The sequence below is a fragment of the Rutilus rutilus genome, assembly GCF_951802725.1.
Source record: "Rutilus rutilus genome assembly, chromosome: 24".
Lineage (NCBI taxonomy): Eukaryota > Metazoa > Chordata > Actinopteri > Cypriniformes > Leuciscidae > Rutilus > Rutilus rutilus.
Window position 1 is genome coordinate 6,081,193 of NC_140228.1, and position 16,920 is coordinate 6,098,112.

At 34.7% G+C, this 16,920-nt stretch overlaps 2 protein-coding genes across 3 annotated transcripts; one reads left to right on the forward strand and one right to left on the reverse strand.

Moving 5' to 3' along the window:
- Positions 1–1,001: 1,001 nt before the first annotated feature.
- Positions 1,002–12,134, reverse strand: riok3 (RIO kinase 3 (yeast)). Of its 2 annotated transcripts, none has more exons than XM_084398309.1 (13): positions 11,851–12,134; positions 10,425–10,540; positions 8,879–9,021; positions 8,508–8,615; positions 6,780–6,889; positions 6,547–6,690; positions 5,725–5,852; positions 5,441–5,623; positions 5,107–5,266; positions 4,531–4,611; positions 3,392–3,481; positions 3,188–3,295; positions 1,002–1,662 (listed from the first exon to the last, which is right to left on the reverse strand). In XM_084398309.1, exons 1-13 carry the CDS (start codon positions 11,884–11,886, stop codon positions 1,549–1,551), a joined length of 1,521 nt encoding a protein of 506 aa, XP_084254435.1. In that variant the 5' UTR covers positions 11,887–12,134; the 3' UTR covers positions 1,002–1,548. The 2 variants fall into 2 exon arrangements, with proteins under 2 accessions (XP_084254435.1, XP_084254436.1); XM_084398310.1 differs by having other exon boundaries at positions 8,879–9,018; positions 11,851–12,036.
- Positions 12,135–12,672: 538 nt separating this feature from the next.
- Positions 12,673–16,713, forward strand: tmem241 (transmembrane protein 241). Its single transcript, XM_084398475.1, has 15 exons — positions 12,673–12,868; positions 13,049–13,095; positions 13,187–13,264; positions 13,365–13,446; positions 13,581–13,658; positions 13,840–13,865; positions 13,991–14,042; positions 14,148–14,196; positions 14,300–14,345; positions 14,918–14,953; positions 15,087–15,121; positions 15,218–15,287; positions 15,436–15,529; positions 15,683–15,747; positions 15,856–16,713. Exons 1-15 carry the CDS (start codon positions 12,797–12,799, stop codon positions 15,911–15,913), a joined length of 888 nt encoding a protein of 295 aa, XP_084254601.1. The 5' UTR covers positions 12,673–12,796; the 3' UTR covers positions 15,914–16,713.
- The last annotated feature ends 207 nt before the right edge of the window (positions 16,714–16,920 follow it).

The window sequence follows — 16,920 nt, forward strand, 5'->3', positions numbered from 1 at the left end:
AAAGTTGAAAACTGTTCAACTAATTTTGATGAGTTAAAACAATGTAAAAACATACGTTGTCTGATCATATATTTTACAGTGTAAACTTAAGTTTTTGGTCCAAAGCATTCAAGTTGGAAATTTGCTCAAAAAAACGATTGCATAAATATAAATAAATGCCATAAAATCCCCTAAAAATACAAAATATTAAATAACAAATTATGATCAAACATTGAAATAAAACAAAACAATCTGTCATTTTTGACAGCCACGTATGAACAGTACCAGAGGGTTAACAATGATATAAATTAGAATAAATAACTCTAAAAAATTATTTCATAATGAAGTACAAAAAAATGATATTTAGATAAGTGAATGAACTACTGACCTTTTGTTATTTTAGTATCATTGCGTATATAGATTTTAATGTTTTGAACTGGTTTTTATTTTTATATTTTCATATGAATTTTAAAGTTTCAATATTTCTTTCAAAATTGTATTTTTTTTTTTAAATGTCTATTTAGTTTTTAAAAAATATTTTTTTATTCCAGTTATTTTAGTACATCAAGTTAAACTAAATGAAAAGTAGATTATTTTTATTTCATTTTATTTCAGTTACAGTTTGTTTCAAAAAACAAAATTGTTTTTAGAGTCTTAGTTTTACTCAACTACAATAATCCTGCTACTGACCTTATGGATAAAATATGTCAGGAAACATGGAAAACTATGGGTAATTCTACAAATCAAGCTAAACGGAGACACTCAAATAACATTTCCCAACACCATACGTCATACCTGATCCTGCCATTAGACATCATATGCTCCTAAATATTCTATTTATTCTTCAAACAGACAATATTCTGCTCTGAGGTAAAATAATTTTGTACAAACAAATCTGGAGTATCTGTGCTGCCCTTGATAAATATTTTAAGGATTATCATCAGTCCTAAATCATAAGTCAGACTTTTAAAATGTATTTAGTAGCAACCAAATAGCAGGTCAAGAATGAAGAACTCAAAGCATGCCGTTCAAGAGTTTATTTTCATCTTCACCTGATTTTCCAAAGACCAGAAATCTACATCAATAGTCATCTTAGCAGTAAAATGATTCCACATAAAAACCCGGGCTGTCATTTTGATGCTGAACAGCAGAACTGGAGCGATGTCCTGCGTTCTGCTCATTACTAAAGCTCAAATCAACACACACGTTCAGAGCATTCAGAGATTTCCAGGACATCTTCACTGCCTGCTTGCCCTTTTTGTGGAAGGAGACACATTTTTAACACCACACAATTCTAAAACATCACATGTGTCTCTATAGTTACTGGTTTCCTTTTTTTTTTTTTTTGGAATATCTGTTTTAACCATCTTCCAAAACTGTCCGTTAAAAAAATGACAGGTTATGCTTGATGTCTCAAATGACCATAATGTGTCATTTTCAACACCGAGCAAACAGCAGAAGGATGGTGCGAGTATTTCACATGGACACGGGCGTTCATCCCATTCCACACCTTATTGTGACTGGAGGAATTTTCTCTCCTTTATTATTCAAATGACTATTGTGCTTGTGTTAATCATCATCATCAGTGTTTAACTGGGGTGGACTGCCGTCACAGGTGGCGTTGAAGATTTTCTTGCCCGGTTTCTGTACGTGATCTTCATTTCTTTTCTCCAGGGCTTCAATCTGTAAAAATGCATGAAACAATTGTTTTTAATAACAAAGTTTAAAGGATCTTTTTGCCACCTTTCAAATCAAATTGCATCTAAACAACATATATATGCAATCTTTGGCTGCATTTACACTTGGCATTAACATGTGATCACCGTGATCCAATAAAGCAGATCGGATCATCGGCAAATCAGGTCTCGGCACATTTACGCTTGTCAAGTGGATTCAGTATCTGGATAACTGATACCCGTTTCCCGTGCAATATTTAAAATAGGTCTGTAGTCGACCTGAAGCAGTGGGGATTCCTTTAAAAACTAATAAACATTTGCATAGATATTGTTGCCAAATGTGGTGGGGAAATTATGCATCCTTTACAGATAAAGAATGACTGCGCAACTTTCAGGTGCGAAAGCAAACTTTCAACTATATATATATATATGAGTTCTACTCCATTCTCGATTGTCTGGCAACAAAAAGCGATTCCCGTGATGACGACTAGAGCGCGTTCTGTGGGATTACAAAGTTAAGAGTTTGTTTAAAAACTGCCGATCCTAAATCCTGAAAGAACATCACATTAAAAACTTGTATTTAGCATTTTAAGAGGTAAAGCAAAGTTTCCAGCAGGAGTTTTCAGCCAGTTCTTGCAAATGAGCCGGATTACTGAGACCCTCACCTTTTGTCTTTAATGGCTCTTGGAGCCCCGGTCCCATTCTTTGAATAGTTAAGATGACTGGATTAGGGCTGGTGACACTCTAGTTTGGGCTGGGTTCCTATCTCTGGATACTTCATTTGCATGCTTTGTTTAAGGTCGACACCCAGGTGCTTTGTCTCAATTTCGAAGCACTGCCCACTAAAATGTATCTAAACTACAATGTATCACTGCTTTACCCAGCAAACAATTTTGCGTTTCCAAACACAGACGTCTAGGCTAAAACAAGGCAAAATCTGGGCTGTCGGTGAAAATGTAATAGACGTCTAACCATGGCCTAAGAATCGACACACAGGCTACGCATAGAACATGTTAAAGAAATGAAGCCAAACACCTTGTAATCACTGTAGAGTTTGCTTACATGATGGAATATCATACATCACGCAAGTTATTTTGGCAAAAACGACATTCAGGGTCATTTTGGCTAGAAGTGGGTTACTCATAGCCGGACTTTATCGGGTCTAAAGTTAACCGAGACGGTGAAATGACGGCTATTGCATGCTGGGTAGTTGGACTTGAGGACTGCAGCGACCAATAGCACGTTCTCAATGAAGAATCCTGCTGAAGATACATCCAAGCCTCCTGTCTTCGCTTCTAAGTTTCATACAGTTTACATTACATAAAGATCTGATCACAGTGCATCCTCGACTACTCCGGACCAGCACACACAGGTCGGATAGCACAAATGCGTTTACACTTGTCTTTTCAGTGTGCATGTGGACAACATCTGGATACAGGTCGCATGTTAATGCCAAGTGTAAACGAGCCCTTTGTTATCCAACATATTGGTCACAGTATCATTTGCTTTTTTGAATTATTTTGAGTCCGAACCTGGGCTAAGAAATCAGCCTCATTGTCGCTGTTGATCTGCAGTCCAGACACTGTGTTGAACAGCTCGAATACATTGAGAGCCTCGGCCACACCTGCTTTCTGGAAGAACTGGAGAACAGAAAAGAGCATGCATTACTGAGCACAGCCTCGCTTTAGAGCGATCAGCATGGCTTTAACATGCCACAAGATAGTTCAGACACTTACTGTGGCCACATTCCTGCAGTCCCTGAACAAGAACTCCAGACCGTGAGGGTGAGTGGGCTCTATGGACTGACTCACATCAATGAACCACACCTTCATGAGCAAAAACAGAAGAGAACTTCATGGGGTCATGATGCATTTGATAAATTAATTTATGAATGAGGCATTTATATAGCGCTTTCATATGTACAACTGTACACCCAAAGCGCTTTACAATCATGTCAGGGGATCTCTCCTCAATCCACCACTAGTTTATTACCCTCATGTCGTTCCAAACACATAAGACTTTCGTTCATCTTTAAGACTTCAAAATGTTCATAAAGAGAGTCTCTTCAGAAGACTTGGACTAAACCGCTCGATTCATGTGAATTTTTTTTAATGATTTCTTCATGAACATTTTGAAGCATCAAGAGTTTTGGGTGATGAGGGACAGAAATCTCTCAGATTTCATTAAAAAGATCTTCATTTGTGTTCCGAAGATGAACTGAAGTCTTGCGGGTTTAGAAAGACACGAGGGTGAGTAAATGATGACAATTTTCATTTTTGAGTGAACTATCCCTTTAAGAGCTCCATTGTATGGGGTCAGTAAGATTGTTTTTTTTTTTTGTAAAGAAATTAATACTTTTATTCAGTAAGGATGCATTAAATTGATCAAAAGTGACAGTAAAGACATTTAATAATTTTATAAAAAAATTCCTTTTCAAATAAATGCTGTTCTTTTGAACTTTCTATTCATCAAAGAATTCTGAAAAAAATTATATCACAGTTTCTACAAACCAATTAAAAGCAGCACAACTGTTTTTAACATTGATCATTTCAAGTTTCTTGAGTAGATATTTTATTGATATTAGAATGATTTCTGACGGATCATGTGACACTGAAGACTGGTGTAATGATGCTGAAAATTCAGCTTTGATATAAATTACACTTGCATCAAATAAATGCAGTCTTGCTGTATTCCATGGCGGAAACAAGCTTCCACACTTGGTGAGCATAAGAGACTTCTTTCAAAAACATTTTAAAAAAATCTTACCGACCTCAAACTTTTGAACGATAGTGTAGTTCATGACAACATGAAAAACCTCAGTGTGTGGAATTTAAAGAGATGTACTACTACTAATAATGTCTGATCTTATACAAACCTGTCCATCATGCCAGAGCATGTTGTATTCGCTCAAGTCAGCATGAACCAGGTTACAGTCTTGATACAGCCGGTGCATCATCTGAGAAACAGTCAATCAAAAACAAATATTCAAGTCATACTTCACCCCCAAATTAGTACCATTATTTACATGGTAATTAAACACTGTAATAAATTGACAAATCCTGCCTGGACACAATAATGTAGCAGTAGCAGTGCTTCGCCTGTGCTTCACCCCAATATAGTCCCAAGTCAATATCTGCCAAGGAAATCGTCTAGTCTTAATCTGCATTGCTATTTGTACTCGTTGTGAATACGCAGGCCACAATAAGTAAGTCGTTTTTTTTTGTTGTTTTTTTTTTATCACTTTTACTCATGACATGCTAGCTGGCAACAAAGGATTCCATTCATTATGCTAAGCTAAGCTAGCAGTAGCGCTTCCAAACTAAAACAATGCATGCACTGAGACAAAAATGCGTTTGCCCACCTATCTAAATGTAGGAAAGACGGTGAATAAGCCCTATTTCAAAAAATGGTGGAGTGTTCCTTTAACATTCTAGCATTTCAGTGCACTCACGTTTAGCACTTGGTAGTATGCTTTCTTCATATCCTCAGAGCTCAGAATGGCTTCCTTCAGTTTAGGTGCAGGAACATGATCCTGCCCAATGAATGACATCACAAGGATATGCTTCTTGAGAATAATCACATCCGGGCACGGGATCCCTGCTTTCTTTATCCTACACGTACATTTAAGCGTGCATGAGAGAAAAAGAACAGTAGCACATTAATAAAGTACATCAAACAATATTATATTGTAGTGTCATCCTAATTGAGCTAAGGCATTCAGTCACAGCAGCAAATTGAATGAATCTCTTGTATCATGATAAATGTATCAAATATCGTTCTTGTACCTGGTGAGGTTGTGCATCTCCTTCTCAGCCCACAGGCGGATAATTTTGCGAGGGTTCAGCTTGCTGAAGCGGTCTCTGAAGCGGTAGTCATCCTTGATATATTTGTCCCGGTTCTTAAACTCATTCAGTGTGGTCTTGAAAACCTTGAGGACACACTCTTCCGGAACAATCTTCTCTTCAAAGCTACAGGAGACACAACGAGAGTAGTGTTGCTAAATAAAGGCACCCTTGTGATAGATGTAAGACTTCAGTGAGTTGCAAACGCAGTAATCATAAGCACTAACCTCCCTCCGTTAGCATGGAACACCACTGACTCTTTTCCTGTGCTGATGCAGCCATTGATGGTCTCCAGTATCCCAGCATTCACCATTTTGTACATCAGTAGTCTGGTCTTGGGATCCACAGCATGTTCCTGCGCAAAAGAGGACATTAAATGTACAGTCACAACACACAAGTTGAACAGAATATATTTCATACTTAATTTTTTTTATAGTTTTATCACATATATACAAAAGACATAAATAATAAAACAAACAAACCAACTAACAATAATACAAAAACCCATGAACAATCTGGATTGCCTTAACATTACAATTTGTTGAATGATACATCAATACTTCAGACTTAGAATACATTTCTTATACAGTATGTTATGTCTGAAAACCCCTAAAGTAAACTAAACTAAATTAAATTAAATAATAAATAAAGATTAAGGTTTTACATAACATTTCTTCTAAGGTTTAAGTCTTAAAACCCCTAAAATAAAATAAAAATAACAAAATTTACTCAGTATTTACTCATGCACATCATTATTTTTATTGAAATCTATGTGCATTCATAATCTTTAATCAAAAAAACTTCCCCTCCCTCTTGAAGCGACATCTCTTCTCTGATGATGCGTTTACTGGTGAGAGGGCGGGGCAACCTGTCACTCACATGTGATCCACCAATAGCAAACCACAACCATCCAATCAATTCCCCACGGACAAAATCAAGTCCCGCCCTACATTTGTTCTTGTGTTTCACTTGGATATGCGCTACAATAGGGAAGAAAAGAATATCACAACTTTCATTTCATGTGGACTTTAAAAGTGAAAACTACTCACAGCAGTAGAGTGCTCTTTCTTCTCATGAAGTCGAGCGCTTCGGCGCTGCTCTGACTGACAGTGGCGTTTCAGAGCGTTGTACACTTGGTTGGAGAGCTTCAGGTCCATGCCGAGCCCGTCTCCCACCTGCACCTCCGGAGCAAACTGCATAAAGGCATTCAGAGATCAAGAAGATTAAAAGTGTGAAGACAATTCTCAAAATGTTATTTGGATAAAGTGTGAACAAGCCTTACATTATCCATGCGTGCGGTGTTCTTCCGTCCACAGACCTCCTCGTCGTGTTTAGTGGTGATGTTCTTGCCTTTACCAACAAAGCCCTTTTTAGGGGTAGTAGTTGGTTTGTCTGAGCGAGTGAATAAAATGCAGGCAGGTCAAAAATCATTAACTGGTAAGGACACCTAAAAATATGATTTAATATGTGGCACAAACAAGCAGAAATAAAAAGTAAAAATGTTACATGAAAAGCTTAGACTTAAAGGGATACTCCACTTTTTTTGGAAATAGGCTCATTTTACAACTCCCCCAGAGTTAAACAGTTGAGTTTTACCGTTTTCGAATCCATTCAGCCGATCTCCGGGTCTGGGGGTCCCACTTTTAGCATAGCTTAGCATAATGAATTGAACCGGACAAGACCATTAGCATCTCTCTCAAAAAAAATGAACAAAGAGTTTCGATATTTTTCCTATTTAAAACTTGACTCTTCTGTAGTTACATCGTGTACTAAGACCGACGGAAAATGAAAAGTTGCGATTTTCTAGGCTGATATGGCTAGGAACTATACTCTCATTCCTGCGTAATAATCAAGAAACTTTGCTGCAGTACCATGAGTGAAGCAGGCGTAATGATATGACGCAGCACCTGATAATAGTCCCCAGCTCAGTAGCCTATTATCAGGCGGCATGCGCTGCGTCATATCATTACGCCTGCTTCATGGTACTGCAGCAAAGTTTCTTGATCAGCCTAGAAAATCGCAACTTTTCATTTTCCGTCGGTCTTCGTACACGATGTAACTACAGAAGAGTCAAGTTTTAAATAGGAAAAATATCGAAACTCTTTGTTTTTTTGAGAGAGATGCTAATGGTCTTGTCCGGTTCAATTCATTATGCTAAGCTATGCTAAAAGTGGGACCCCCAGACCCAGGAGATCGGCTGAATGGATTCGAAAACGGTAAAACTCAACTGTTTAACTCTGAGGGAGTTGTAAAATGAGCCTATTTCCAAAAAAAGTGGAGTATCCCTTTAAAACTTGAAACTTCATGGGGAAATCTCAGAGTCAAAATAAGATACACCGGTGTTTTGCCAGATGAGAAGTTTATTCTGTGTATCATCTTTTTACTATTTTAATTCATTTTACTCTAATTCGTTTTATAACTGTATCATTTATCTCTTTTAACTCCTTTTATAACCGTTTTAATTTCCCCTGCTTTTATTTTGTGTCTATTTTCTATGCAAAGCTCTATCAATTGCTATAGTGTGATTATAATTCCTTTCTATGTAAAGTTTTTGAATAACCGTTTGAATTATCCTTGCTTTTATTTTGTGATTATTTTTATTCCTCTCTATGTAAATCACTTTGAATTGCCATAGTGTATGAAATGTGCTACAGAAATAAACTTGCCTTGCCTTGAAATAATTTAAACTTAAAATTGAAGTATTAAAATCACTAAAAATAAAATGAAAACTAAATAGAAATATAATAAAACTAACTAACAAGAATGACAAAAGCACATAAAAAAACGGACTAAAATTTAAACAAATTAAAATATGAAAATATGAAAATATAAAAATAAAAGCTAATAAATGCAATAATTGTGTATTAATAATAAAATAATTCTCAAAATAAAAATGTACAAATAAAAAAAAACATTCATTTAAATAAATTTTGATAAAGTAATAACATTAATAATAATGTAAAAAATGAAATAATACTAAATAGCACTGTTCTTATGTATTGTAGCTCACCGGCTCTGTAAGGGTCATGGCGAGTGTCCTGCCAGTCCACCTCATCCTCAGAGCTGTCACTGTCCTCATACGGATGAACCATGCGGTAGTTCTCAAATGATATGGAGACTGGAAATGAATTGTTCAGGTTATAATGGAAGTATATACATAGAATGAGAACAAAACATGCATTAAAGTTACCATAAAAAAAAAAAAAAATGTATTGTAGTATTTATAATAAACATGAATTCATGTGCCTCATAATCTTTAATCAAAATAAGTTTCCCTCCCTCTTGCATCCTCTCTTCTCTTCTCTGATGACGTGTTTACTGGCGCAACATTTTTTCTTGTTCGAAACTGCTTCACTCAGATATACGTCTTCATGGTTATACCTTTGCTGTCTCCATTAAACTTCTTCTCCTCCCTGCGCAGCTGCGTATCAAACTCGCGATCAAACTCCATCTGAAGCATCTGGGCCAGTATCAGGTCGCTGGACGTCTCCGCTTCTGAAGAGCAGGTCAGCTTCAGGTCGCTACTGAAAATAATATAAAGTAAATATATACAAAAGATGATTTCGCCTTCAGAAATGCTAAAAAAAAAAAAACTTTTATTTTGAAAAATAACTACACTTTTTGTGATGAAAATACAGCTGCTGCTGCCTTAGTTATAATTTGAAGTCAAACTAGTTAAATAGCAACTGCTGGTTTAAAAATAATTAAAAAAGGAAAAAAAATTTTGCTTCAAACTGAGATCACGATTCTCCCATGATCCTGAAAAAAAAAACTAAACAAATTAACATGTCATTTACAAGAGGTTCTTAATGGCTGCTGTCTATTCAAAATGTTTAATTTGACTGAATTATAAAAAATAAAAGAAAAGTTTTTAGTGACTCACTCATGAATACTTCGCTTGTTTTATTAGTGGATGAATTCGCTTTTTTGAACGAATCTCTTGAAAGAATGACTCCCATGACAAATACATTTTTTTAACAGTCACTTGTCATTACCTGGTGGCATATCAATGTAATCAACACAATCTTTATTTGAAGAGTCAACTTGCTTTCAAATAGTGATTCGCTTCTGTGGACATCAATGTTTATATCCGAACTAAAATCTTTTATCCCAGTTACACTTCTCTGATAATATGAATATTTGTAAGACAGAAATAATGATACTGTGTGGTGGAAAAGACTGTTTGTGAAGCTGTTTCATACCTATACATGACAACCGCTCTCTCTCTGGATCAGCGCTAACACAGATCTAAAAGTTCTGCTGTGATTCTGTCAAAGGTTTAATAGGCCACACAAGCTCATTTAGGACTGAGATTGTGTGGGTGTTTGAATCGAGATTGTGATCTTTTAAAGAGTAATCGTGCAGCTCTACTTAGTTCACTTAGTCACAATACCATATATGTGACCCTTGGACCACAAAACCAGTCACATGAGTCCATTTTTGGAAATTGAGATTTATACATCATCTGAAAGCTAAATAAATAAGCTTTCCATTGATGTATGGTTTGTTATGATTTGACCATATATGTGGCTGATATACAACTAGTTGAAAATCTGGAATCTGAGGGCGCAAAAAAATCCAAACATTGAGAAAATCTCCTTTAAAGTTGACCATTTATGTTCACGATTGTGCTGCACTCACTCACAAAAATAAAAGTTTTATATCTTTACGCTAGGAAATTTACAAAATATCTTCATGGAACATGATATTTACTTAATATCCTCATGATTTTTGGCATAAAAGAAAAATCAATCATTTTATGATTAACCCATACAAAGGTATTATTGGTTATTGACACAAATGTGACTTGTGACTGGTTGTGTGATCCAGGGTCATATATTACCATTGTAGAAATAATCTAAACCTAAGATGGCGTGGTACTAGACCCGTACTAATTTGATATAGCCTATAGGTTTGTAAGACTCACTCTGGGCAGTCTGGGAAAGTGTTGCCCTCCTCATCCAGCTGTCGGGCCAACTCCTCACTCATAACATCAGCCAGAGAGCAGGGCGATGGTGCCAGGACGGGAGCGCCCCAGGGGCTCTGGGAAAACAACAGAATAATCACATTAATGACTGAAACACTTGATCACCAGAGGTTAGGCTTACATTACAACAACTAACACCCTCAGCAGTGAAAAAGCAGAATTACAGCCTGTCACATGTGCCATGAATAGTAGGTAAACTTGTCCTGGCCTACATTAAAACAGTCAAGCTGAGTTTTATATTCATGACAGTTAGAGCATGTGGCAAGACATTTGCTCTTTTTAATACAGGGTGATGGGAATGCAATGTGAAGTTCAAGCAGTGCTATTATTGTTAGCTGAAACTAAAACAAAAATGACAACTAAAGCTACAAACGTTTTTGGAAACTGAAATAAACCAGCGAATAAAATATAGGCCTAAATATTACATAAAAAGCTTAAGACTTAAAAAATAAAAAAATAAAATAAATGAAAGCTAAATAGAAATATATAAAAAATAATAAGATTGTCAAAAGCACATAATAAAATGAGAAAATATTAGTTAAAATGAAAACTGAAAATATAAAAAAGGTAATTCAAAATAATACTATAATTGTTTAATACGGTAATAAATTGTGCTGTCAAACCAATTAATCGTGATTAATCGCATCTAAAATAAAAGTTTGTAAATATATAAAATGTGTGTATACAAATATATATACATACACATATATAAACAAACTTATGTTAGATGCAATTAATTGCGATTAATCGATTTGACAGCACTAATAAAACTTGCATCTAACATAAAAGTTTGTAAATAAATAAATATATGTGTGTGTGTGTGTGTGTGTGTGTGTGTGTGTGTGTGTGTCTATATACAAATATATATACATACACACACACACATATATAAATAAACTTATGTTAGTTGCGATTAATCACGATTAATCGATTTGACAGCACTAATAATAAAATAGCCTAATTCTTAAAATAAGGTTGAAAAAAATAATAAAATCAATAAATAATAGTTAACATTTCTAATAATAAAACAACAACAATAATAATAATAATTTTAATAATGCAAAAATAAAAAACAATACTTAACGCTGGACTTAAGTATTGTAATATTTATTACTTATGACTCAAGTCCACATTTTTTTTGTATTCTATTCAAACACCTTCTAACTGGGTAAAGTTCATCACGGTGTAACTCCTATCCATTGGTCAGAGTCTGAGTCATCACATGTTATGCATGTTTGGACTCATTACTCATCCTTCTGTTGTATAATGGTTGACAGGCCCGGTACTAAACCAACTCATATTATAACAAATCCCGGATTTTTTTCCCCGAAGAAAAACAATACCTGAGACTGTTAGAAAATCTCACCTTTGTTTCTTGTGTAGCTACTTCAAGTTGGTCCATGTTGTTTGACAGAAGGTTTAGATTCAAGAACGTGACGCCTGTAATACTTTCTTCGGGTAGATGATTCGATAAAACTCGTGTAAGGTTCGTTAATATCGGCTTCAACCCTATATGTAACAATACTTATAACTATCTTTGACCAAGACCGCTAAAACGTGGCTTAAAATAAGAAGTTAATTCGTTACCGACAGTGTGTCAGATAAAAATAGATATGAGATACTTCAATGGTTGGTGGGACAACCCATTATGACGTCAAGAACTTTTTTCAAAATAAAAGTACAATAAAAACATAAATTTAAATTAGATATTTTATATTTATGTAAACTGTTAAAAAAAACTGTCAAAACCTTCTTTTATGTCCATTTATTTTTCTTTCATGTTATGAATCAAAACTTTTGAGATAATTATTAATTTCTTTATCCTTTTTGCATTCCAAAACCATTCATTTATTTTTTCCTTTAATGGTAAAAACTGATCACTTTATTAACGCACTTAATCATTATCTCATTTACCATGTTAATGGTTGTAATTAAATATAACAATAATTTAAGAATTTATTTAATTAAATATACATTGTTTTATTTTATATATATATGTATCACTAATAATAATAATAATAATAATAATAATAATAATAAAATAATAGTATAGTATAATTACTAGAAAATTATGCATTTCCGGTAAATAATTGTTTTCTCAATTCGCCAAAAGGTTTTTCAAAAAAAGCTCTCGCATTTAGAGCAGAGTTCCTTCAGGCTTTTATTGGTTAAAAATGTGCTGCGTGTCACAGTGGGCGTGGCCAGCAGAAGAGAGGAAGTGCAGATGAGATGTCAGAACATTGAAGAAGAAGAAGAAGGAGAGTATCAAAGGAGCTGTGCATGAAACCAAAGTTACTGATGCATCCAATCCAATGAATGTTGCTCGAGGGATCCTCGCTCTTATATTCTGCACACTTTTCATAGCATCTTATTTCACAAATAAGGTAAACTGACTTTATTATACTTTGGACAGCACCAGTCTGTGTTTGTCCTGTTGTTTTTGGATTGCATGTACAAGAATGTGTTCATTTTATGAATCCAATAAAAACATTTTTGTGTGTCCTAGATTGTTAAATTATAGTACTGACACTTACCATAACGCATAATTGTTCTTTGCTTTACAGTATGTCCTGTCTATCTTAAAGTTTACATTTCCAACCATTTTTCAGGGGTACGTATTCGGTATTCCTGACATTATAATCAAAATTCAGTTCCTCATTTCCATGATATTTCAATATGTCTTTTTATCATTAACTCTACAGGTGGCAGACCTCCACTGGGGCTCTTCTGCTACTGGTTACATGGAAACTTGGTTTGGTTGAAATCAATGGATTCTCCAGGTAACTAAATATGCACTTTTATAATATTATTAGTGCATTATATATTTATATACAAATTATTATTAATATTTGTCCTCTGATTGCTGTGCTTGTTATCTAGATCTGCAGCATTTTCCCAGCTTCCTGGATCCTTTTTATTTATTGGAAACATTTACGCGGGGTCCAAAGCACTGTCGCTTTTAGTAAGTATACAAAATATGTTGCAATATGAACCGTAGGAAGACTTCAGTATCTTTCCAGTGCTGAGACTGAACGTGCAACCTTTTTATTTGCTTATGTTGAAATATATTTGTCTTTCCTCTTCTTTTTTTTTTAGCCCATTCCTTTTTTCTTTGTGTTACAAAATGTCTCTGAAGTCTTTGCTTTCCTCATGATAGCAGTAACTCACAGAGAGGTAAGTCTGGATCCGGCTTGGTTAGTTGAGGATTGATGCAGTTGGAAGAATCTAAAAACAAATATTTTTTGCATGCAACATTTATTTAGTAGGATTAAAAGTCATAATGCATGTTGTTTTTATAGTTATCATAATCATATCTTAATGCCAATCTAATTTTCTTTGTATTTGCATTATTCAGAAATCATCATGGATGAAATTATTAAGGTATGTTTCTTTAAACCAAATAGTCTTTTAAATTGGTTATACCAAATATGTTATGAATTGGAAATATTGTACAAAAAACGAAGACTAAACCATAGATGCTTTTAATGAAATTATTTTCTTTTCAGCGTGTGTATGCTGCTGGGATCTGCCGCCAGCCTAATTCTGTACAATCCTCGGGTACGTTCACTCTCACGTACATTACGGTGATGTTCTGTTTCCTGTAACAGTAAAAATCTCCATGTCATATGTCCTCTTTATGGTCCCATGCGTCTCACCTCTCAGTTTGGTCCCAGTGGCTACACATGGGCGTCCGTCCATCTGTTCTGTGTTGGTGAGTGTGTATTTATTTGTTGTGGAACCTTAACGATTTTAACCTACAGAGAAAATATGGAGAGTATGTGTGTTTTTTGATCCTCGTCTCTTTTCTAATTTAGGTGCATATAAAGTATTCCAGAAAAATACAAAGACAAGCCATCTGAGGTGGTTTGCTGTTTTTATGTACACCTCAATTCAAAGAAGATTTTTTTCAAAGTTTTTAAGTAAAGTCTCTTTTGCTCACGAGGCTGCATTTATTTGATCAAAATATTGTGAAATATTGTTACCATTTAAGACTTGCTTTCTATTGTAATATATTTTCACATTTATTCCTGTGATCAAAGCTGCATTGTCAGCATCATTACTCCAGTCTTCAGTGTCACATGATCCTTCAGAAATCATTCTAATATGATGATTTGCAGCTCAAGAAACATTTATGATTATTATCAATGATGAAAACAGTTGTGCTGCTTAATATGTTTGTGCAAACCATGATACTCTTATTTAAAATAGAAATCTTTTGTAACATTATACATGATTTCACTGTCACTTTTGATCCATAAAATGATTAATTTCTGGAAAAACAAAAACAAAAAAACTTAGTGACCCCAAACTTTTAGAATGAGAAAGGATGTTGTTATTGCTTATACTGTAAGTAGATGCCTGGTAACATAATAGAATATGTTATCTATTAGCTATCTCATAATAATTGTCATTTTCAATGTGTAATATTACAGTGATCTTGAAGAGCAGTTCATCAACTATGTGACCAGGTAAATGGTTAAATATGAACATTAATGTCATCCTTTATATATGCACCCTCAGATTTTGACACACGTGTATTTTGAATGCATAAATACTGTATATAAATGTCTTATATATATTTTTTTATTTTTATTTTTTCAGTGCATTGTTACTTGCCTCACTTGCATACTCAACAGGTAATAATGTATTTTATGGTACCATATTAGTTTTGTCTAGAGCTCTATATTTTTCTGCCATGATCCATGTGTAATTCTGTGTGTCCTGTCTTTCAGGGGACTTAACCGGGGCCTTAAATTTCACTCTCCTGACCTCATACAAGTTCCATACTGGCTGCTTGGGCAGGTAAGACACACATACTATATACTAATATGTTAAAAGTTGGCATGATTTATTGGATTTTTGTAAAAAACATTATGCATGTCATTTTGTTATAAGAAATTGATTGTATTTGCAAATCTTATGTTAATTAGAAATCAATTTCATTTCATAGCGCTATACTGAGCTTTTGTCTGATGTTGGCAACCGTAAAACTGAAGAACAGTCTGCCTCAGGAGCACTGTGGAGTCTGGTGCTTCCTGGCCAAGGTGAGAAAATGATATTTTCAACCACAGTTATTCTTTGTTTAGTGTCTCCATTTATTTAGTGTCTCCAATCAAGCATGTTATTGCATGAGGCCGGTTTCACACCACATGCATTTGCAAGACTTGCACTAAAAATAGTTTTTTGACTGCATGCAGGCACTGGCCTCAGGTCTTTCCCTTTACACATTCAACACTGTGCTCAGTCCGGTGACCCTGTGCTGGTGAGTTCATTACACGAGTCTGGGTTATCTATTGGGTTATAGTGTGACTTACAAGTGAAATAATGCTAATGAAAAGTGTTACAGTCTATTGTTTGTTTTACTCATTAGCGTCATCCTGAACTACACCGGAGAGGCCTTGTTCGTGTATTCTGACAGATTTCATTAAGTTTGTTGAAGAATATGGACCGTGCCTTTGAGGATTCTCCAAATCAGTCACTCCAAGACTTTATTAATTGACCAAAGCCAGTTGCCTCTATGAGATTATTCCACTATAAGCCTCGCAACACCCAAAACTCTTTTTTTTTTCTCTGTAATATTCTGTTATTTTTTTCATATTTTCAGTCTGATCTGTTAAAAAGAATTGCTGTTGTTTACCATTTACTGTAATTTCCTACTGTACATTTGAATGTGGCCGGTTAATTGCAGTCAATTGATTCAGACTGTATTCTGCTTCTGTTTTGCACCATTGACACATTTTTCCAGATGTACTATTTCAGAAGCAGCGTTTGCTGTTAGTGTTCGACCTTTGCACATCATTGTCCTGCAGTGTTTACTTTTAAGAGTCCTGGATCACATCCTGAATACTGTCCCACCTTAGATCGCACTCTTTATGACAATTAAGCAAGATAAAATGGGAAAACATCAATGCATGAGCTTTCTGTATCTCTAATGTGTTTTAAAAAAATATGTTTGACCATTATCCATAATTATAACAGGTTGATCGACGGTTATATTTATTATTATTATTATTATGTTATTATATAATATTATATTATCTGGGTTTTTCAAATAAAGAAATAACTCCCAGTTTAAAAAGTACTGTAATTATTGTGTTTGAATGGCATTTACTGTATTTCAGAGCCACTTTGTTTAATATTGCAGTTCTAAAGCTGACCATGTGTTCTATTATGTTTTCTTAGTATTTTAAATCACTTATTTGCAAAAGTAAATAAAATAATTCCATTGACCTTTTTTTTTTTTTTTTGCTGAAAAATAAAATGAAATGATGTAACAGAATTTGATTTCAAATATCTGTAATCACACTTGCTCTGTAACTTAAAAAAGAATCAGTGCGATCTCTAAATACAGAAGAGATGTTGTAGGTTTTGAGGGTCTGGTGTGGTTTCAGGAGGTCTGTAGTGCGGTAAGATCTCACACTGGTGCAGTTTAAAC

What these genes read in the sequence shown, in the direction of transcription:
- riok3 (XM_084398309.1), bottom strand. Translation starts at nt 11,886, where the DNA reads ATGGACCAACTTGAAGTAGCTACACAAGAAACAAAG. An exon ending in TAGCTACACAAGAAACAAAG is followed by an intron (nt 10,541 to 11,850) that starts GTGAGATTTTCT and finishes TTGTTTTCCCAG; the next exon opens with AGCCCCTGGGGCGCTCCCGT. An exon ending in AGGCTGATTTCTTAGCCCAG is followed by an intron (nt 1,663 to 3,187) that starts GTTCGGACTCAA and finishes GCATTTTTACAG; the next exon opens with ATTGAAGCCCTGGAGAAAAG.
- tmem241 (XM_084398475.1), top strand. Translation starts at nt 12,797, where the DNA reads ATGAATGTTGCTCGAGGGATCCTCGCTCTTATATTCTGCACACTTTTC. An exon ending in TCTGGTGCTTCCTGGCCAAG is followed by an intron (nt 15,530 to 15,682) that starts GTGAGAAAATGA and finishes GACTGCATGCAG; the next exon opens with GCACTGGCCTCAGGTCTTTC. An exon ending in AGTCCGGTGACCCTGTGCTG is followed by an intron (nt 15,748 to 15,855) that starts GTGAGTTCATTA and finishes TTTACTCATTAG; the next exon opens with CGTCATCCTGAACTACACCG.